The sequence below is a fragment of the Podarcis bocagei genome (genome assembly GCF_964188305.1).
Source record: "Podarcis bocagei genome assembly, chromosome: 3".
In the NCBI taxonomy this organism is placed as follows: domain Eukaryota; kingdom Metazoa; phylum Chordata; class Lepidosauria; order Squamata; family Lacertidae; genus Podarcis; species Podarcis bocagei.
The window spans coordinates 55,232,138-55,256,051 of NC_138127.1; the positions used below are offsets into that span (position 1 = coordinate 55,232,138).

General features: G+C 41.2%; 1 protein-coding gene across 5 annotated transcripts in view; it reads left to right on the forward strand.

Annotated features, from left to right (window-relative positions):
* The first annotated feature begins 12,827 nt into the window (after positions 1-12,827).
* The window catches only part of ZDHHC14 (zDHHC palmitoyltransferase 14), a 70,132-nt gene continuing 59,045 nt past the window's right edge, over positions 12,828-23,914 (forward strand). For all 5 annotated transcript variants that reach the window (XR_014006231.1, XM_081187443.1, XM_081187445.1 and 2 more), the window contains exon 1: positions 12,828-14,025. Coding sequence is in view for 4 of the 5 variants with exons in the window: in XM_081187443.1 (XP_081043569.1) it covers positions 13,772-14,025 (254 nt within the window). In the remaining variant the exon portion in view is untranslated. The remainder of the gene's footprint in view (positions 14,026-23,914) is intronic.

A 23,914-nucleotide genomic window follows, 5' to 3' on the forward strand; every position in this document is an offset into this window, starting at 1 on the left:
TCCTGGGGTTGACAGTGCTGCTGGCCACCACTGTTACAGTCAAGTAGGCCCACCAAAGGATATTAAATGGCACTTTTTTGAGGACCCTTCAGACTTCGAGCTGGCCCCTGACTCTTCTGAACTGATTTTTTTATTGTAACAGTGTGATTTTCACAAGAGCTGTTTAGCAAAGATTTGTCAAATTTAAAACTCCTTTGTAGCTGTGTGGTTTTAATGAGCTTTGTGTGGCTCTGTCCTTGATGGATATTTGAAAGTACCATATATTTCTTTATTAGAAGATTTATATTGCATCTTTTAGAACAAGGAAGCATCAATAAAGTATATATAAAAGCAACAGTTTTAAAACATAAGTCATAAAAAAGAACAAAAGACCCATGGCAGGTAATAATAAAATGCTGATCAAAAGAAACATGAGAGTATTTTTAAAATGACTAAAGTTGGACCATGCATACCTTCTGGGGATTCATATTTTATAAGCATAGTGCCACTATCTTTGGTACCTGCTAGCCAAACCTCTCCTATTGATGGACCAGAGAGCAGAGCCTCCAAGGCCAATCACAAAACTTGGGCAAGCTAATAAAGGAGCAGGATGAATTTTGGTAACATGGTTCCAAACAACTTAGGGCTTTAAAGACCAAGATCAGGACCGAGCCAATGTAAATGGTACAGAATATATACATATACATTGTGATCATTTAGCTCCTACAAGCATTCTTGCTGAACAGCTTTTAAAGGCAGCCCCACTTAGAGCACATTACAGTACAGTACTCTAGTTAGTATATAAACAGAGTATGTGCCTTTAACTAGGGCAGAACAAATCAGCCTGCCTCTTTACAGGAATAGCCTAAGCAACCATTTCCCCCAAGAGTTACATTCCCTTGGAGAAAAGTGGCTGGGGCTTTGCATACCAACAGTGGTTGGGTCCAACAAGCAACAGTAGATGGGGCCAAAACATACACATATACATGCACATACATACCTGATTTTCTGTCTCTAACTTTCATACATACACACACTCACCCAGAATACACACCACATTCTCTCTAATACATACTCTTTAGAGATGATAGTAATAATTAAGCAGTATATGAATTGTTTAAATAAATAAAATAGCTTCTATGCTGTACCCTGACAAACTGTCCCTTTCTCCTGTCTAATTCCACTCCCTTCATGACTACAGCAAGCTAGTCACCAAAAAAAGTTGTCGTCCCCCCCCTCTGTGGACAATTATATCAGGCTGCAGAGCTCACTACCCCTGCTTCTCCAGCCTGATCTGCTTCAATACTGACTGGAATCAGACTAAAGCCTCTTCTTTTGCCGGTACAGAAGCTGAGCTCTTCTTCAATAGCAAGCTTGGTGTTATAGTCAGAGTGCTGAGACCAGATTCAGAGGCCAGGCCAGTGAGACATAACCTCTTGAGGTTTTCTCACCATGCTCAATAGCGACAAACCAACCTCTCGAGCTTCACATCTGCGTACCAAGTCTGGATAGGAAGTAAAGACAGACATATGTTATCCGTGGCTTTACTTCATTGTAGAAGGCTTTCCCCTGGAAATTTTCCCAAATCAACAACTTTCAGAAGAGTTGTAAGAGTTCTTTCCCTGTGCTGGCTTTTCACAGTTGGGGTTAAGCTTCCAAACTGTGATCAAAAGGAGCCCCACATAAAGTATATTATACAGTCTAGACTCAAAAGGAAGAATTTAGTACTTAAGTTTTATATACCTAATTTTAATTGGACATTTTATGTATACATCTCTAACTTATTGTTATTCAGCAGGAGCCTTTGGGGTGTGGAGTAGCCTGGAAATTATTGAATTAAAATGTATAAGTAAATAAATTATGCAGTATTCCTTTCCATCAGCCTTATCTTTTCTTATGCAGAAGCCACCGTGTAAACTTGCCTTTTTTTCAGTGAGCCTATCTTTCGTTTCCCAGAACCTTTCCTGTTTCCCTGGCCTAAAGATTCTAGTAAACATTTCACTCTGGCATTGATCACTGATTTTATAGCATCATAAATAACACAATGCTTCACTCAGTTAAATGATAAGGCCCCTGCACTAATGTGTTGATGACAGATGAGTTCATCCTGTAGCCTTTACATATACATGAAGACCTTACTCATCTTCTCTTGTGGCTGGTAATAATAATAATAATAATAATAATAATAATAATAATAATAATAATAATAATAATAATAATAAAGTACACAAGCACAGATAAATCAGGTGATACCCAACATCAGAGTAGACCCATTGAATGGAACGCAGGAAGCTACCATACTGAGGCAAACCAGTTGGTGCAGTTCTCCAAGGTTTCAGGCAGGAGTTTCTCCCAGTCCTACCTGAAAATGTCACAGATGGAACCTGGAACATTCTGCATGCAAGGCAGATGCTCTCCCACTGAGCTACGACCTTCCACACTTAATTTCATTGATTTTAATGGATCTATTCTTGAGTATGTCTGGTGGCTGATAATCACCCGTTTATAGTTAAGGGAGACATTATATAGCAGTTTGCTTAAATGAATATATTTGTGTGTTTATTACTTCTCTACCCCACACTTCCATGATGCCTCCAAGCATATCACAGAAATACTACGGTCAAGCACTTCACAACGCATCAAACGGTTTAGCTACAATCACATGCCACACAGGGCTGCTTCTGACATAGTATGTTATTGTAAGTGCATCACCAATTGCTATCTTAACAAGCGCCTCTGATAAAGTGACTGATCCTTCCCAAAGCAGAATTCTGATGGCATATATTGCATTGGAAGGCGAATAAATGAAAGAACCCTTGGTGTGGGTGCCATTATTACAGGTGGCGACTATTTTGTGCAGGGGTTCCGTTCTTGGCCCCCACGCACGCATAAGCCCTTTCTGCCCCTGTTCTGCCCTCTTCTGGGTGGTGGTCACACATTAATTGGATGCCTGTAATATGGTCGCCACCTGTAGAACCCATCACCAGACCCATGCATTGCTTGTCTGCAAGGGTCCCCAGTCAGCTGAGAGGCATCGGGAAGTCTTGCCATGACAGTGTAAGATCAGCAGGTCCCTGCGGGGGTCCCGGCCAGCTTAGCCCTCCAAGGCCTGGAGCAAGTGTACCCAACTGCACACACCCCCATTCAGCATGGACCTGCTTGTAACTGTGTTACCAGAGTAGACATTGGTAAAGAACCGGTAACATAGTGTGACACAGGGGACTATATCCTGTGTTCATATCTGTTGTATGGTCACTTTTTGCTGATAAGTAGATGGTTTGAGGGGGGCTGGCTGTAAGCAAGTACAGGCCTACCACCCAAGACCTGTGAGAGAGAAGTGTAATTCTACAGCATAGGCTGTGTGTAGATCACTGGTGATAAATTTGGCTTCAGCAGGAAACTTGGAAGTGACAACAAGTGGTGTGGTATGGTTTTCTCTACTAGGTCTGCCCTGTAGTTCATTGTTCTTGAGTACTACTATACTTTGACCTTGTTGACCTGTTTTTTCACTGTGTTGGGTGGGTATTGTAGTTTAAGGAATGCCTAATAAAACTTCTTAAGTTGTTAGTCTCTGTCCAAAGAGTATGAGCAGATGTGTTTGTAATGTAGGGATTGGCTATAGACAATGGATTTTCTAGTGTTCAAGTATGTGTAGCAGTCAGTTGATTTTCTATGTAAAGTGGTTTAATTCTATAGCCATTATGTAGTTGTACAGTCATGTCCAGGAAAAGGAGCCTCTTCTGTGGACTGCTCTAGCCCCAGGTTGGTGATGGGTTGCTGAAATTCAGAGAGCTTGAATTAGCAGAGTGCTCTGAGGATCAGAGCTAAAACATCAAATTTCAATCTAATTGTCGTCATAAAACATGCCTTGATAACTTGCTGACATTCTTTATAGAACCTGCCAAAAGAAGCTGCAGCTCCTACACAGATTCATTACTAACAGAGCTGTATTGAAATCAGCCAAGGACTGCCAGCTCAAATGCATTTAGGACAGTAGTCATTAGCTATTACATCATATTATGGAGAAGTGATTTTTCCAGAATGGTAGTGAGGTACATTGGCTGCACCGTGCCACAAAAGCCTGATAGCTGTTGCTGCCCTTGCTAAACTACTTGTATGGAGAGAGGCTTTTCAATCACTATGGTTGTTAATCCACTTTTTAAATTAAATGACCTTGATCCTGCAAATTATTCATGTGGGTGGATAGCCTTATTGTCAGTCAGTGCCCTGGTCCCTGTGCTGCTATTGGACATTTCGCACAGTTGGTTTGGCTGCTATTCTCCATATAAACATCCTCAGATGTATGTGGGACCACAGTGAAGTGAAGTAGAAACATGTGTCAGCTGGCCGTACGTGGAATTTTGTTGGCAATGTACTGTATTCCACAACTGCAGGATAAATCCCCAGAGACCTATTATGCAGGAGTTGGGGGGTCTGCCAAGGAACAGTCTTGCCTTAGTCCCAAAACCAAATATGAACCACACATTTTGTTCACAAACCGTTGATTGGCGCCTCTAGTCTATGTTGTTGCCACATAGGTTGCTTTCAGAGGGACTTATTGCATAGAACTTATATACAAATCTCCGGATCTGAGCCAAAAGAATTCAGATCCTCTGAATGTGCTTTATTTTCTGATGTTTAAAGCAAATATAAAATTAATTCCTTCAGCAACTTTAGAGAATACAGAATCCATCTTTCCCCCCTAATAATTCTTGGATTGTAATTATTGTTGTTGAGAAAGCATCAAGTTTGTTTGCAGATATATTACTTTGTTTATGTAGATGGCATTGTGTCTAATGAAACGACCCTTGCTGCATGAGTTAATGGTGTGATCTGAATAATGTTTTTCTGATTTTCTTGACATAAGATCTCTAACAGCATTTGGTTTCATGTGAGAATTTTAATTCACAAGGTGCAAGCTAAATCAGATGTTTATATAACACACAGTCTTTTTAATGAGTTTAATAGCCAGCAATGAGTTTAATAGCCAGCCAAGTCTTCTGCACTATTGGAATGGCTTGAATTCCCAAGATATATGCAAAATTAATGTCCGCGTAAGGCTCCTTGGCAGGGACTCTCAATAAAAGCAAGGGGCTAAGATAAATGTGAAGCAGATTGTGAATCCTCTTTCTAAGGAGGGGTTGCATATAATTTTCTTATTATTTCTGATGCAATTCCTTAAGCCTTGTGCTCTGAAAGATGATCTATTACCTCCAATGTATTCACTTGCATGCCTGTCCTTTAGCAAACAGGCACCAGCCTCAACTTGCTGATAAGTCTTTGCTGTATTGGAAGTTGGTGGATCCACCCATATCTATTTATTCCTGTTTCATGCTGACCTGAATTGTGGAAATTTATTATAGTGACATGGGCAGAACTACTTTGTTGGTTTTGAGTACATGATGTTGTTCCACTGCAAACTGCCCAAGTGTGAAGAGAGACAGATCAACAAACCTATTACAGACTAAGTAAATGGCTATTTATGAGTCATGTGGGAGTGGCTGCTGGGACCACATAACTCCAGTCTTGAAAGATCTACATTGGCTCTCAGTACATTTCTGAGAACAATTCAAAGTGTTGGTGCTGAGCTTTAAAGCCCTAAATGGACTCAGCACGGTATACCTAAAGGAGCATATCCACCCGCATCATTCAGCCCAGGCACTGAAGTCCAGCTCCAAGGATCTTCTGGCTGGTTTCCACAATGCGAGAAGTGAAGCTACAACGAACCAGGCAGAAGTTGCATTTGCCTTATGGAGTGCCCTCCCATCAGATGTCAAAGAATTAAACAATTATATGACTTTTTGTAGACATGTAAACTGGAATATAGCTGGCTCTTTTTCTTCTTTCAGGCCATCAGTGTGCCACACATTATTACAATTGGTATGCTTGGCCAGGTGAGCTAGTGGAACTTTGTGTAGGCTTGCTAGTGAATTTACAAGGCTTCCCTTTGGTTAGTATAAAAATACAATGAGCAGAATGTAAGAGAACCTCTGCCTTCTGCACATCCAAGCACTTACATCTGGATCTTATTCACCATTGTGCAGAGGTGGAGAATCCGGAATAAGATTCCCCCAATATGATGCTTGGATCCACCTCCTTTGGATCCATCTGTCACTGTGGTCCAGTGGCTGCAATGGCAGCATGAAATTGGACTGCCCCAGAAATTAAAGTAACTGAAACTGTATTAATTTACTGGGTGATGCTAAGCCATTACAGCCTGTAACCTCTTGTGCTTTTAACTGTATGCTAAAGAGTTGCTTTAAAGGCCGGTATGGTAAACAAGTCAAACAGACAATTTGCACTCATCTTGATTGTGCAGAAAGGGTCTTCTTGATAAAGGAAATATGTATTAAATAGTTGCTGGGATAAACTGATGGCTTGTTTTTGCTTTTTTTAAAAATGGTTTAAAGTACAAGTGAGTCCTTTAAAAGAGGCCCCGTGGATACAGAGTACACATGTTCCATGGGGCCTCTTTTAAAAGACTCACCCTGTACTGTACAAGCAGCTGTCATTTAATAAAACTGGTTAGCAAAGTCACTCCCAAGACCAAGCAAGAAGGTGGAAAAGTTCACAGGCTTATGATAGCCTGATAAAGTATAATATTGCACTTTTATGCCCCAAAGCATATTTATTATCATATGTAAAATATTTGTCTCTCATTCTCAGGTGGTCTGTAGTAGAATAAGAAGAGCTTATATGAAAAATTGCCCCATATCAACCTTCCTCAACTTGATGTCCACTATATGTTGCTGTAGCTTCCAGATCTAAGTAATATTTTTTATCACTTCCATGACTTCACCATCACCAATCTTAACTAAATCAAAAGATTATGTGTTGTTGTTTTTTTTAAAAATGTGCATTTAAAATAAGGCGCATAAACATTTATGGGTTGAAAACAAGCATATTTTATTTAATCCCTATTAGTTTGTGTGGAGTTAATGTTCCATACAATATGTGTCGTTGTCCCCGAAAGTTACAAATTGAAATTGCTGCCTTATATTTCCTCTCACATACTTTCCTCCAGAAATACTGCAGCAATAAAATCAATATAACGAAAATGTGCTACATTAGTATATTAAAAAGAGCCGTGACAAACCAAGTGAGAATGATCCCATATTTGCAGAGAGCCATATTGTTTCCAAAAATCACAAAGCAAATTATGCAGTGAATTGCCATCCTTTATTATGATGACACCACTCAGATTATAATTACACAAAAAAAAACCAGTTCAGTGGCTGAGTTAGTTTCCATAGCTTCCATGTTTTCCCTTTCTGCCAGCTCCATGCTAAATTACTGTACTGTTGTTCCCCTCTCTCTTCTTCACCCTATAATTCTCAGAATCCCCAACCTTGAGACCTGATTGTCCATAGTACACAAATACCATATCATACAGTACAGATTTCTTATTATATTTTTATTGTCTTAAACCTCTTGTGTGCTGCAACACAGAGCACACACAGGCACCTGAAGGAGAGAGACATAACCCCCTTTTCCTATGAAAGCTTCCTGAGTAATGCCAGCTAGATAAATGGGGCCTAAAGGGAAGGGCAGATTTGAGTTTTTGGAGCAATTGGAATTAGTTTCTCTTGCCTTACAGGTGTCACAGGAATTGATTCCATTCTATAACTCTGTCTATTATTCTATTAAAATGAAATCAAAGCGCCTAAGCATATCTTTCTGTACTCCTGAGAGACTGTGTTCCTCGGTTGATTCTTGATGAACTTCAAAGTGGATAAGAGTGAATAGGAATTTGCTGACTAGGTCAACCATATTATAGCACCAGTCAATAAATTTTATCACCACATAATTTAATAGCAAATAATAGCAATCCTGCCCTATTCTGGCAAGCTTTCCTCAGTACCATTTGACATAAATTGTCGTTCTGAATCACATAAGTGATTCAGTTCCATAGGTGTTTTTTTCTTTAGCAGATAAGCTCTCCCAGGAATATCTTCAGCTGATGGAGCCGCTTTAGGCCCAGCAATATGACTCAGTGGATGAGAACAGAAGAGATCAGTCATTTTCACACGTTTAATAACAGAGTCTATATAGAAATTCCTTAAAAATAGCTCCAAAACTTCTCTTTTTTTTAGATTTTGCAAAAAGATCTCCGCAACTTTGAGCAAAACTAAAAAAATCTCAACAACTTTGGCCCAAAAAGCTTTGCCATCCAAAAACTAGCTCAAAACTCCAACTGCATCCACTGGCCCAGAAAGGTTGGAGACACCTGCATTATCTAGTTAAGTTGCAGTCAGTTTTATTACCCTCCATAACACATATTGAAGGAGGGGACTGAGCTGTAGTTACCGTACTTGCCTAAGGCCATCTAGTGAATCTACAACAGAAGTAGAAGTACCTGGTTTACAGCACAGTCTTTTAACCCTGTAAACTACACAAACCCCATTTGCATTTATGGTGTTTTATAAACATTAAATAACAACAAGAAGAACAATATTTGTGCTTGCATCAAGTTAGGGAGAGCACTGCAAAGTTGGCAAAGTAAATTTCAGGAATGTGATGGAGAGGATTATCACCAAGCTTGTAAGAAAAATACATCTGAGGATGCACTCCTATGCACTGAATCAGTTGACTTATTTTAGCTGTTCGGGAATTTTGTTGGGCAGTTGCTGAGGTCTTCTGTCTTTGTTTTTATTGTTTCTACTATTTTTGTTTTGTTTTAATGCTTCTGGTTATTTTATTTTTCAGCAACTCTAAACTCTGAAAAGGTGGCCTAAAAACAAACAGGTATATGAATAGAGAGCCCACCCTAAACACACAGTTAATTGCATTGAAATGGAATTGTATGGGACCAGCTTGTTTGAAATCCTGTATCATGTCCTGTTGAAGCCAGGATAAATAAGCTACAAGTATAGACTGTAAATAATAGTCTTGTGGACAAAAGGAATTAACTGTATTTGCATACCTAATGCTGTTTCTTATTTACAAAATAGCAGCTTGTGGAATGGGGTGGGGGCAGCAATTTGGAGCAGAGCAGTCTAACAACAGAATACTAAATAGCTACAGAGAATTCATTAATACTATTAATATTTGAGTTACCAACACTCTATGGTTGTGGTGCCTCCATGCAGAGCTGCCTGAACATATGGGGAAGCTGTTTGCTGATCAGAGCTATTTACATGGAAAATCTCCATGGCAACATCAGCAGCCTGCAGAAAGTTGTTGCATGGGTATAGAGTTCCTAAGTACTGGTGTGGAGACTTTCTATGCAATAATGCTGATACATAGGATACACCTCTTATATACACTACAGAAGTTACATGGAAATTCCTACGTTGTCTGCCAGCAACCACACCACAGGTGTGATAAGAAGCAACCTTTCAATTAGAACTTAAACAGCACATAAGATTTTACTTTAGGCTGGATATCTTATCTTATGGAATTCCCTCATGCTGCAAAACATTTAGTTCAGGGAAAAGGGCTAACTGAATAGGAAGGTGCTAATCTAGTACTAAATTTTGCAGCACAGGATGAAAAGGAGGATATTTTACCACCTTCCCTTGCCTGTACAGAATGGAATAGTTGCAAGAAGGGAAATGGGGTCAAAGAACAGGAAACTCTTGGTAAATATCCCCTTAACTTATTTTCATACCCATCCCAGGATGTTTTAGGTTGCTAGGGGCTTTTCCTGCTATGCAGCTGGGGAAGAGGGAATTAATAAGGATTGGAGAAAGCGCTTTTCCTCTGATCCTATTATATCCCCTCCCTGCAAGCCAGGCAGCAGCAGCACCTGGCATCATTGGGTAACCCTGACAGGGTCCACGGCTGCTTATGCCTGCTATGAGTCTCCCATTTGGCCCCTTTCCAGGGCCTGGGTTTATGAAGTGGGAGTAGCAGACAGCTGGGAAACTACTGTTTCAAATAACACGCAATGCCCCCATAGTGATGCTATGTCTGGGCATTACAGTGGTACCTTGGTTCTCAAACTTACTGTAATCCATTCTGGACATCCGTTCCAAAACCAAAGTGTTCCAAAACCAAGGCACAGTTTCCCATAGAAAGTAATACAAAATGGATTAATCCGTTCCAAACTTTTAAAAACAACCCCTAAAACAGCAATTTAACATGAATTTTACTATCTAACAAGACCATTAATCCATAAAATGAAAGCAATAATCAATGTACCGTACTATAAAATAAATAAAACAGTATCGTAGATGATAAAAATTAAAATTATTATTATTTCCTTACTTGCACTGATAATAGTCATTGTTTGGATGGGGGGCTTTTATCCATTTCCGCAGTCACACAATCAGTCAATCAATCAGTAGCTGAACTGGGATGCACACAGTCACAAAAACAAATTAACTGAAAAAGCCTCAAAACAAAAAATGCAAAATAAATAGCAAAAACAAAAGCACCAAATATAACTGCAAATATGACCTTAGATCACTGCAATCGGAAACGGAAGGCTTGAATTACAATGGGGAACGCAAATTAGCAGCACAACAAGAAACACAGGGGGACTCAAAACGGAGCATGTTCGGCTTCCGGAAAAATGTTAAAAAACCAGAACACCTACTTTCGGTTTTGCAGTGTTCGCGTTCCATGTTGTTTGTGAACTAAGCTGTTTGAAAACCAAGGTACCACTGTATAGGTAATTACTGAGACGGGTGCCTTGCAGCCACCCAGCACAGTAGTGCATCTGCTTGTGGTAAGCCTAGGGCAGGAGGAGGGGCGTCCACTGAGGAAGGAGAAGACTCCACCAGAAAGCACTTTTCTTATAGCATCCTGGACTAGAAGGGAGATTAGGGCCAGAATATATACACCTCATGGCATACACCCCCCAATTTCCTGCCCCACGCCTTCCCACATACCCTGATGCACTGCACTGCTTGGGTTCAAAGCTAAAGAAGCAGATTCCTCCAGGGGGCTGTAGGTTTATTGCATGCACTATAAATAGGACTGGACTCCGGTCCGGCCAGAGACATTTTGGCACCTGAGGCGGACTCCAAAATGGTGCCATGCTCCCCACCACAGAATATCTACATCAGGAACAAGGTGGGGAGAGAAAGATTGGCATCGGGATCTCCTGCCCTAGTGGATTCTGCCACCTGAGGCAGTCACCTCACCTTGCCTCTTGTGTGGGCTGGTCCCAATTGGACTGCTTACTGAACTGCTGATTATTGGGATAAACGTTATACACAACTGTGCTATCGGGAAGAGAGGGGATCCCAATAATTTAACACACAAACACCATTTTTTCCCCAGGACCCCAAGTAACATATTAAATGCTAGTCTATCAGAAGGCGAACGCAAATAATATTGCAATATCGTCATTAATAGTAACACAGCATTATAATATATATATTCCAGATGAATTGTTTATTTTTACAAAAAAAAAAACTCCTCCCCGCTCCTCTGCTTCCTACCCCGCTCCCCTTTTTCTTTAAATTGCTGAACTCTCTCCGTTTCCGTTCCCAGCTCAGAATTCACCGCCCTCGCGATTATTTACATCAGCAGACAATCGTAGAGGGCGAGGAAAGGGGGGAGACCCTGGGACTTGTAGTTCTTCCCCGTTTCCTCTTCGGCTAACCTCACTTCCCCTTATGAAAGCTGTTTTTGTTTTAACATCTATGTAGTCTGGTTACACGCGGAATGCAGGCACTGGACTACATTTCCCAGATGGCCGTGCGCTCGAGAGTGGGAGAGGGAGGGAGGCGGGAGATGGACCTTGAGCCTTCTTCCTCTTGAGGCAGGAGAACATTGGAGGGTGGTGGGGGAATCTCCGCTTTCGCGCCGTCGCGTGGTCGGGAGTCGGGACCCAGCTCAGGGCGCGGGGGGAGCTTGGAGGAAGAGAGTGAAAACAATAAGGGCAGCGGGAGCACAAGCCAGCCGTTCCCGCTGCCGCCGCTTGGGGTTGGCGAGAGGAGGCATCGCCGCCGGCTGCCGAGAGGAAAGCGGGCTGGGAGGCGACGGGGAGAGACCCTGAGAGACCGCGAGCGACCTCGGCGCGCTGCCGCTGCTGCTGCGTGGCTTGTGGGCGGCGGAGGACGAGGCAGGGAGCACCGGGGGAGACGGAGCGAGGCGAACAAAGGCTGCCCGCCTTGCCCGGCGAAGGGACCGGAGGACCGCAGGCAGAACTGGGCGACCTTCCCTGGCCGAGAGGGAGCCCCGTGAGGCGGACGCTCAACGGGCAGAGTTCCCCGCTGCCTTCCAGCCATGAGACGGAAGAGCAAATCCCGAGGAGGGGCTTCTGGCGGCTGGTGCTCGCTCTGCCGCGGCTCTCAGTGAACCCTTGGCGAGGAGGCTTCTTCCAGGAACGGTTCGAGCCAAAGAAATCTCTCCCTGCTGCTGCTTCTGACCCGTGTAAACGAAGTGACTCCTGGTTCTCCTCAGCAGCAGCAGGAGGAGGAGAAGAAACGGCGCTGAGGGAAGCGTGTGTGAGGGCGGCTATTTTATAACCGTGCCTCCCTCTTCCTTTCCCTCCCTCCTTTCGCCTGCCTTTGCCAAGCAGCCTCCATCGCTTTTGAACGGGGGCGCGTGGATGTCGGGAGGCGAGGGGGAAGCGGGTGCTGTCGCCGCCGGGCGCTGTTTTCGGGTCGCTTCTCTCCCACACGCTGCTCCCGGCGATGAAAAGCGGGATCCAGGAAGCTGCTTCTGCTTGGTCTGGCTGCTGGGGATAAATAAACCCAGATAGAGTGGGAGGCGGAAAGTGAAGCACCCGCCGCTCTTTTTCTTGACATCTGCTCTGTTCAAGTGGAAGGCAGCGCTGGGGTTGTGAGGGGGTCGAAGACAGCTTTAGGTCCGATGACAGTTTGAAGGGAGCCGGGTAGGTGGGTGGGCTGCCAGCCCGATACCTTCTGGAACGGGAGACGAATCTTGGATGGCTTCACTATCTGACTAATTCCTGTATCGAAGCTGGAATGAGTTTCAGAGAGCAACTCCTTTATTTGCTTATATAAAAGCCTGGAAGTCTCAATAAGTGCGACCGAAGGAAGAAAAGCGGAAGGGATTTATAATATAAACATTTTATTTGCATCTCTTTCCCCTGAAATCAAGTTGTTTTTTTCTGGAGGAAAGGGAGGGTGAACTGGATATTTGTTGGCAAATAGAAATGAAGGCTGGCTTTTAATATGTCATGTATTATTTTTCCTCTGGCAATGGATATTGACCACCACATTTCTGTTATGTTCCAAAAACTTTCTTTTCTATAGTGAGAACAAAGAGGAACTAATAGTCTTTTGTTGTCATTCAGAGCAACGGCCAGAAAAATACAGGCAGCTTACAGAGTCTAGGAGAAAATTGGATATTATGGATGGTTTCTCAACTGCTGGTTTTGGATTTGGATATATGTGCTTGGAACAATTAATAGGAATTTTAATTTTTGTAAAATGATCTGCATAAAGGATCTTAACAAACTTATATGAAAGGAATCTACTTGGTTACAAAACACTCTTAACCATTTTTAACCAAGACATGCTTAAGGATGTGGATTTGATGTAAAAACTGAGCAGCTTGTTAAACAAAAGGAACAATGCTTCAAAATCCTTTTAAAGCGCTATTTCTTCGACAGTTGATTTATATTTTAGCTATTTCTAGTTCCCATTTCCTTGTATGATTACATACTTTTAAGGAACTGTTTTGAACTGTTTCATTTCATTGTGAAGAAAGGATAGACTACTTATGACTTCTGCAATGACAGCTTTGGACACTGAACAGTTAACTGGGTGTTGTATAATGCCCTGATAAACTAAAGTACTAAAAGTGGCTTCAAGGAAACATCTTACCCAAGAGGTGTTTTGGGGGTTACTCCCCTCCTTATTCCCCCTTGATGACTCCAGGAGGTGGTGGAGGAGGGCCCATGAAAGACTGTGAATACAGTCAGATCAGCACTCACAGCTCCTCTTCTCCCATGGAGTCTCCTCATAAGAAAAAGAAAACAACTGCCAAGAGAAAATGGGAGGTTTTCCCTGGAAGAAACAAGTTCTACTGTGATGGAAGGATCATGATGGCTCGTCAGACTGGAGTCTTCTACCTGACCCTTGTTCTTATTTTGGTTACCAGTGGACTGTTCTTCGCATTTGAGTAAGTGGCATTAAAGTTTTCATTTCTTTCCCCCTTTCCATAATGATACAGCTTTTTGAAAAAGGTTTCTATTTCCATTCTGTTCTATAATTACCAAAGATGGTTTGTAGTCTGTAGGCATGGATAAGTGAGTTGTACCTATATCATGACTGATATAGTTATGTTTACAGTATGTTGAGACCTTGAAGCTGAGATTGCTACTATTTTCCACTGCAGCTATATTTAAAACAGCCATTCTTTCCTTATGTCCAGCAACTTGGGCTGCTACATATGAATGAGAAGACTAGTTATTCCTGTTTTTTTATTTTTCAAAACTCTTACTTGATTGTACTTTTTCACACAGCTTGTACTAAGCTGAACATACTTGCATTTTTAAAAGAAATTTTAAAAAACCTGATTGAGTCTAGCTGAATGATTTTTAGATTACTTTGTCAAATGTTTGCAACAGGCTGTTAAGGAACCAGGTGTTTACATTTACAGTACATCCAACTATGAACTACATTTTCCTCTTTCTCTGATCAAGTCCTCTGTGTAAAGGTATGTATGTATCAAGTTGTTAGCCTGCCAGTGGATGCAGTCTGTAGAACTGCAGTTTGTACGTGGTAGCATGGTCTGTTCATTATGCTGCTGCTTGGTTTAGTTAGATGAATTTTAAAACCTCATCCAAAAAGTAAACTCTGTATAATAAGGCTAACTAGACATTTCACAACATTCCTCTTCTCAGCTATTGTTCAAACTTCCTTCTTTTTTGTTGTTAGGCAATTCTTCCTTTAAAAAAAGAAAAGAAAAATATAAATCCACCTGTTCATCATAAATACCTTATTCACTTCCCTGTTTGAGAGGTGAAGGATATTACTTCTGACTTTGTTCAGTCTTTGTTAGCTTTAAAGTCTTCTCCTCACCCCACAGCATCTAGTATTTGCAACTATGTGAGTTTGGTATTTAAAAAAAGAAAGGGGGGGGGAACTGTGACTGAGCAAGAAGTAGCGTATAAATATGAGATACGTACAATAAGCCTGTGTGATGAAAGTGATCAAGGAGCACTCGTGTACACACCCTTTATTGCTTCCTCTGTGGCTCATGCCTAGTTATGCTGTGGTGTCTTAAAGTTATGCTCATGGAAGGCTAGTTGGGTTTCCTATACATATCTAGTTTGCCACTGTGAGAACTGGGTGCTGGACAAGATGAACTGTTGGCCTGATCCAATAGACCCTCCTTATGTTATTAAGTGGACCTTTTAATGTACAGTGCAGTTTAGCATCCTATGGAGAAATTGTGTAAATTATGAATCCTGGGGGAAATGTTATTTGATAATCTGTTTAGCAGATAAGTTTTTTTGAACTGAGTCATGATCCATTCTTCCATGCACTGAAAACAGTGGAGCCTACTTTTGCATATAAACACACATGATTGCGCTAAAAGTATTTTTTTGTGCTTGGGGACAATTTTTTTCACAAGGGCAGGTTTTGGGTCGAGCCACTGAATACATGGTGTGTTTACATGATCCATTTCTCATTGAAAGAAAGAGCTTCTGTTTCTGGTTAGTTTATATAAGTATGAATTAGATAAGGGGTTTTGTGGTCCATGGACCACCAGTGATATGTGAACTTCATTCAGCTGGTTCATGGCATGTCCACATTAAAATTTCATATTTATTTTTTAGTGGTATCTTCATTGTTTCTTTTATTTCTTATACTGTATTTTATTGAATTACAATTCAAATTCTATGAAATGCAAATTACAATACAATAAGATACAACTTTAGAAATGAAAGAACCAATAAAAATACCATAAAAGCATTATAGTTGCTATGGCATGTAGAAAAATAATTAAGTATGGTAGTCTGCTAAGACCACCAGCAGTTTTCAAGCTGTCTGTGGCAGCGGGCAAGGAGAAATTGGGAACCACTGATCTGATCTTCAAAGGGCGAAATAGAGGCTGAAAGAGATTCTTGGTGAAATTAGACTTTCTTACATCTCCAGATACTTGCTCATATACACTTGGTAAGTTATCATCTTTGATTTGTAGAAGTTGAAAGAGTTCCTTAGAGAAGCATAACTGCAAATCTGCATAAATAGATGGGGTTGGTGTTTTTTTTTTTGTACCTACATATTTAAAATATGATGCTTGATACAGCACTGGAAGCTTTTGTCCATGTAAATGGGTGTTATTGTTGGGAGACCATATTGTTTCCATACGAAGTAGGAGGATAGATACCATGCCCAGTAATTTCACCTGCTGGAAGCATTTTCAGGACTCACTTTAAAAGTTCTAAAGCAAAATGTTAGATCTTGTCCTTACCTGTCAGTGGGTATGACGTATTGAAAGAGGCTAATCAGAAGTGAAGTAGATTACAAATAACCTGCATAAGAATAAAATGGTACAGCAGCTCTGGGTATTTCTGCCTCTTCCTGATGGCTAAAGAACAAAACATGTTTTGAGACAATAATCATGTGATAATCAATTTGTTGCAAATGCCCTATATACAGAAAGCAAAACACTGTTGCTCTACTTTTGATCTGATGTCATAAGTTTGGCAGTTATTTTTATCAGCCTAATAGGCTGTCATTTATTGAGCTGCAATTTAATTTGAATTAGGCATATTAGAATCTAAAATCTTCTCAAACCACATCACATAAGTAACTTATTTCTATTCTACATACTTGTGCAAGACTCCATAGGTTTTTGTGTATTTGTACACTCTGCTTGCTATTATCAAGAACTTTTTGCAACAAATACGCAGGCGCATGCTGCTAATTTTTCATAAGAGACACCATTTAACACGGGCATAATCTGTTATTGGTTTACTTTATTACATAATATTTAATTAAATAATATTAAATATTAAACAATCTGCAGGTGTTTCCCTATATTTTTAATACAAAATACAAAAAGCTGTGCAGCTGTAATTAAGTGCATGCATGTGGTGGAAATTCTCCTGAGCGCTATTTGTGTGTAATTGTATAGTTTGTACAGTGGTACCTCGGGTTACAGACACTTCAGGTTATAGATGCTTCAGGTTACATACTCCGCTAACCCAGAAATAGTACCTTGGGTTAAGAACTTTGCTTCAGGATGAGAACAGAAATCTCGTGGCAGTGGCAGCAGGAAGCTCCATTAGCTAAAGTGGTACCTCAGATTAAGAACAGTTTCAGGTTAAGAACAGACCTCCAGAACAAATTAAGTTCTTAGCCCGAAGTACCACTGTAGTGGCTTACAAGGAGGTATATATTGCCATATAGCATACCAATCAGATGTTAGGGTTCTTTTTGATAGGATATGGTGGATATCCTTTAGAATTGTGGACATGTAATAATTAGTATTATTAAGTTTAAGGCTCTCAAAGCATGTGTCTCACAATGTAAATTATATTCTTATTCTGCAGAAAGAAATCTAATGCTCTAAAGCAGGTTTTTTTTGGTCTCATGTGCTCTAGTAGAATGCGTATGTCCCAGAAGATTCAGTCAGAAGCAATAGTCTTTTGCTCTGCCCTTAGCAACAGCATGAGGAATCAGCATCTTGAGCTATTATTACATGAAGTGCTTGAGTATGGAATGTTGAAATCTTGTGTATATGCAAATGCACAAAACTGGCACAAAAATTATTCATATGCAGTTTCCCATGGCCTTCTTCATTTTATGGTTTAATAGTTATTAAAGCATACTACGTATCTACAACACAGTTTGTAATTCTCTTAATAGTATCATTATTTCATCACAATAATTATATATAAATTCAGGATGCAGAACCAAATATGTAATTAGTTTCCCCCCTGCTGCACATACTTTCAGATTTGAATATGCCTGATGATGTGGCAGCTAATTTTTCAGAAAGTTTATAGGGGCCAGTAAAAATACTGAATATTCATGTAGAGTTTGCCAGCCTTAATAAGAAGGTGGGCAGGTCAGGAAGACAGAAATCTTGGATATCATAACAAGTTAAGCTTGTTATATAAAAACAAATGGTTGCTGATCTGGAAGAAACAACCAAATGACAAACAAATGGGTAGATCTTAAGAATCACTCTTGGAAGGAAGTTAATGGGGGAAGGGAACATTTCCACCCCTTCAGGTATCTGTACCTGGTCAGCAGTGTCTCCTGAGGATCTCTGTCTAACATACAGAAAGCTCCTGAAAGCAGGTAAAGTTCTCACTTTCAGCTGCTTCCTACTGGGGCAGAGAAAGGCAGACTCCACTCCAACAGATAGAGATTGTTCTTCCCCCACCCTGCCAAATAACTGTTTGGCAGGCTGAGAGGAGCATGTTTTACTTAGGGAGGAAGGCACACACAGATGACTGTTTCCTTCCTCATTGGAATTGTGCTCTCTTCAGCCTCCAAGCAATGTGATGGTAGGTGGAAGGCATGTTAAGGGATTCACAGCAGGCGTCAGAAAAGACCTGTGAAGTTGCATGAGAGCTGCAGGCCACTACATCTGTCTTAAATGGATCCCTTAGATGCCTGCAGTACATCATTTGATCATGGAAAGATGATTAAAAATTACAAATGTTTCTTACTCCCTTAAAATGTTATGATAGTAGAGTTGGAGTAATTCTGTTACAAAAAATAGTTTTAGGATATTGATTTCCAAATTGCACATTAGGCAAACTAGTTTTTCCCCCCCTTACTTTGTTTCCCCTTATGAGATTGTATCATTAAATTATTTTATTATTATAAAATAGTCCTGTGGAATTCCGTTTCCAATCTGGAATATTTTTCTAAATATGGTCCGCCCTCCACTGCAAGATGCTCTGTCACATCCTGTTGTGTGGTTACTTTGGCTATGTTAGATTCTTTAGTGAGTGAAAGTCCTAGCCAGATATTCTAGTTCCTGTTCAGCCCCAGTGAGCATGAGCAATAGTCAGCGATGATGGGAGTTGGAGTCCAGCAATATCTGGAGGGCAGCAGGTTGGAGAAGACTTTATTAGTTGTTGTTTTTAAAGTCATACAGCTTCTTACTAAACAAGCCTGCTACACAAGGGATAATCAGACTATTCCAGTTCCCTCTAATAACCCTGGATCCCTGGTGCTGATGTGGGAAGTAGCCATGTCATCTGCCTGATCTGTTGGTTCCTGGATGCAGGTGATACAGGCTCTCCTAGGCCCAATCTAATTGCATGGAGAACAAGTTGTTTGCATTTGCCTTGAAAACTGTACAGATATAGGTACTTACAGCATGGTAGTGATCTGATTCAGATGTTACAGTCTTCTCCTGGTTGTATATTCTTTTTAAAGCACTGTTTGAGCCACAGTTACCCAGTTGTAATATTATGGGGATTGGTTTAAACAACCCCCAATATATTCCTTGAAGCTGGGGATGTGTGGGGTGGGGAGAGGGGAATGTATGATCACAAGGCCAATAAACAAAGTTTATTGTGTCTGAACCATGCCAGTATCTTAAAAGTAGTAATGAAGACTGTAAAGATATAGTCATTGTGTCATTTTGAAATAATACCCCATTGATGTTCTATAAATACGTGATTTCTAGATTACCTTTTTTACTACATACAGTATAGGAAAAACAGTACATTCTAATGACACTTTCTTGTAATGGAAACAATTACAGTGTGAATATTTTATAGCATATACTCAAACATGCCTTTTGAGACATTAGTAGAGACATACTGTACATTAGCAATGGATATTTCCATATCTTTGTTGCTTACCCAGTGGTTCTATGCTCCTAGAAAAGTATATCTTCATCTTGAAAAGATCGGGGCGGGGGGAGCTGCAACAGGACAGTGTCTGGTTTTTTTGCCCAAATAATGCAAGAGTATTTTATCTTTTTTGACATTGGCCTACACTATTATTTTCTTCCTAAAGTATAGTTTTTAAAAATCAGAATATTGGTGATATTTTTAATACAGAAGTAAGCTATGCACTTTAGACCAGTGATACAATATTGTTTATAAAGTTGTTTGCATTATCTGGAAATGATATAGAAATCCTGTTTCTGGGAATTTGGTAGTGAAAGCCCCTAGTAGTGATTAGCTGATCGGATATCACAGAGTAAGAAAAGGCAGCTAAGCTCAAAGTGGTAAGCGGAGAACAAGCATGCCTGCATCCCTCCCCCAGTTCATGCACAGAAAGCAGCAGAATAAGAGAAGTAGGGGATCTTAGGAAATGACGGTTGGATCTTGTGAAAGGGAACTGGGGGCAAATGTGTGTTAAACTCTCAAAAGTGCTGTTTAAATACATGTGCTAAAAGAACATTGCATTTGCAAAGTAAAACTATTGCACAAAAGATTGCACTTCTGCATAAATATCTCACTGCATGTCTGATAAGTAAGCGTACAACATTTCCTAGCCTGCAAAAAACGTTATTAGTCTGCTGGGGGCTGGCAGAGGAGAGATGGATAAAATCAATCCACACTTCTGCACTCTGATTGGTTTCTGTGCTGAGCACAGAGGAGAGAGAGAGTGCTCCATCCCTGCACTGCCAGACCTCTCTTCACTTTACATGGAATTGAGTACACTTGCTGGCATGCAATTCTTGCCACCTGTGGCTACCATTCTAGTACAGTGGTACCTCGGGTTACATACGCTTCAGGTTACAGACTCCGTTAACCCAGAAATCGTGCTTCGGCAGCACGGCAGCAGCGGGAGGCCCCATTAGCTAAAGTGGTGCTTCAGGTTAAGAACAGTTTCAGGTTAAGAATGGACCTCCGGAACGAGGTACCACTGTACTTAAATACTGTACTTAACCTGAGATACCACTGTACTTAAATACAAAGCCAAGCTGTAATATGTTGAGAAAAGTGTTTACCGTATATACTTGAATATAAGCTGACTTTTTCAGCATATTTTTTATGCTGAAAAAGCTTCCCTTGGCTTATACTCGAGTGAGGCGGGCAGCAGCAGAGGGATGAGCCCTTTCTTGCCGCTCGTTCCTCCACCGCCGCCTGCCTCTTGCACGGGAAGGCACAGGAGCCGCAGCTGGGAGAGGCGCTGCGCCGCGCTGCGCCTCTCCCAACCAGACTCCTATGCCTGCTCTTGCAAGTGGCAGAGGGGGTGGCAGAGGGATGAGCGGCCCAAAAGGAGCCCTTTCAGGCTGCTTGTTCTTCCTCTTCCGCTGCCACCACCACCAGGTTTGTGGTGTGAACCGGCTTATACTCGAGTCAATAAGTTTTCCCAGTTTTTTGTCCTAAAATTAGGTGCCTTGGCTTCTATTCGGGTCAGCTTATACTCGGGTATATATGGTATATTCTACCTTTGTGTCATTGACAGGAGTCAATTCACATTAAGAAATGAAGTATTTAAAACAGCTTACAATGGTTGCTGGACACAACTTTATTTATCCTTATGCATTTGAAACCAATTTTATGTTGCTATCAGTGATTGGGTAAGTGCAAGATAACTGCATCCCTGGAACACGTATAATGTAAGCTTTGTGGAACAATTTGTGCTGATTGCAAAATTTGTGTTATAAATCAGTATCTTGAATTATTTCTAATCCACAACATTAAAACTGAATAGAGAAATATCAGGCAATGAGATTGTTTCAGATTTAGGCATATGTTGTTTAGGCATAATGCATTAGAAGAAGAGAAGAAGAGTTTGGATTTGATATCCCGCCTTTCACTCCCCTTCAGGAGTTTCAAAGCGGCCAACATTCTCCTTTCCCTTCCTCCCCCACAACAAACACTCTGTGAGGTGAGTGGGGCTGAGAGACTTCAAAGAAGTGTGACTGGCCCAAGGTCACCCAGCAGCTGCATGTGGAGGAGCAGAGACGCAAACCCGGTACCCCAGATTACGAGACTACCGCTCTTAACCACTACACCACACTGGCTCTCAGTGTGCATTAGGCATATTAGCCATGTTAAAATAAGAATGATTCATACTTGGCAATATACATTAGATTCCTAGATACTTAACATTTGTTGTGGAGACGTACACATGCACCAGTCACAAAAACACCTTAATAAACTTCTCCATTTATAACTAGCATAGAAAGGATAGATTTCTTGTAAATCAAGAAAATCTTTAATTAAAATACATTTTTAAAAAGGATAGATTTCCTGACAATTCCATTTTTGTCCACAGCTTAGAAGAACACTATTTTTAAAAGGGAGGAAATAAGGATGTCTGGGCCCTGCTTCCTCAGTTAGTAATCTCAAGGAAGGAAAACTTGCAGAATTAAGTCTTGTCACACTGACATCCAAGCATTGACAGGCAATGAAGGGGTGCGCCTTTGCTGTTGCATGGATTGGAACTGGGCAAATTAACACGCTGATCTGTAGCCCAGTCAAGATACTTTTCATCAGGAAATGACATCTTCTTGAGGATGTACTCCTGAGCCCTAGATTTTTGTAGAGATGATTCAAATGCATGGATGAGGGACACTTGGATGGTAAGGAGGAAGGCCCCTTAACCATTCCTATTCCAGACAACTCTTGCTGGCAAATGCCTCTGTCAGGGAACTGCCATCGGAGGGACAGGTGGTGGAAGGGCTCACGGAGGTTGGGAGAGACCCAGCAGCTGAAGCAGGAACCAGCAGGGGGAGAGGTGGGTCTCTGAGGGAAAGCGAGCAGGAGGGAGGGCTCAGGGATACTTCCAGCGAGAACAGTGGGGAGGTTTCTGGACCTCCCATAGGGAGACCCACTCCTCGCCGGAAACTGTCACGCCGTGAGTCCAGAAGACGTGTTTCCGTTAAGGAGCTTTTATGTTGGAAGCGATTCCGAAAGCAGCCACTGTCGGAATCTGCTAGTGACTAGAGGAGCCATGTCTGAGGGGCTCCGTCACAGACAGAGATTTGTGGACTTGAACAAACTCTGAGGGACTATGATTTTACGCACAAGCAGCTCATCATCCCATCACAGCCTCATTTCTAAGGCTGTTGTTCTCCCAGTTGGATTGGGTTGTGGTTTTGGAGTCCACCTTGAAGAAATGATAAAACATATATGCGGGGGTGGTATTTTGCAGGGGAGGCCTGGTAGGCCGTTCTCTTTAGCATTATGAGGGAATTGCTCTTTGATTTGTCCGGTATCTCTCCCATGGTTTCTTCCCTGAAAATGGCTGAGGTTGACTAGCAAAGCACAAACAAGTGGGCAAACTCGAGCTGTTCAGATATCTGAATCAGCCGTGCCTGTAGCAAGGTTTGGCCATAACTCTTTATGATTGGATAACTGGATTTGCGGATAAAAAGCTTTCTGATAGAAGCCTCTGCATGTATTTCCTATTCCAATGTAGCCATTCAGCATCCTGAATTTTGTCTTGTTTATTAGCAACTCAGTAACCATAAAAGGAAATGTATGTTCAAACTCCTCTTTTGTAAGGAATGAATAACTGTTCTTGTTTGTAAGCTGCCTTAAGTCCCTCGAGGTAGTGTATATATATATATGTTACTGCATGCATATTTACTTAGACATAAATCTTACTGTGCTTCGTGGGACTTACACCCAGGTATGTGTACATAGGATTGCTGCTGTAGTTCCTGAGGATAATCTGTATAGCCCAACTATTATTTTTATGAAACAAGATAACATTGCCTTCTTGAGAATTAGCAACCAGTGTAGGAGCTGCTTACCATGGCTGCAATGTCAATAAAGGGTCATGGGAAGAAATTTATGAGATTTTCTGAATTCTAGAAATAACTGCACCGTCCATCCCCCCTCCCCATCCCTTAAAGGATTGTAGAAATTAAATGTTCATGAATCATACACTTGTAATGTACAGTTGCTGTATGTTGCACCGGTCTGAACATTTGGGGTATATTCTGTATTCCTTCTTTGCATGTGACTGCAGTGCTCATATGTGCAGGAATCATCTTGGGACTCTTTAGAGTTTACGCTGAGCCTTGTTTCTTTTTCCTTCTTCCCTTGGCCAATGAGGAAGCAGTATGGTAGAAATTTGTGGGGAACTCTTCTTCGCATTAACAGTTACTCCAAGCCTTC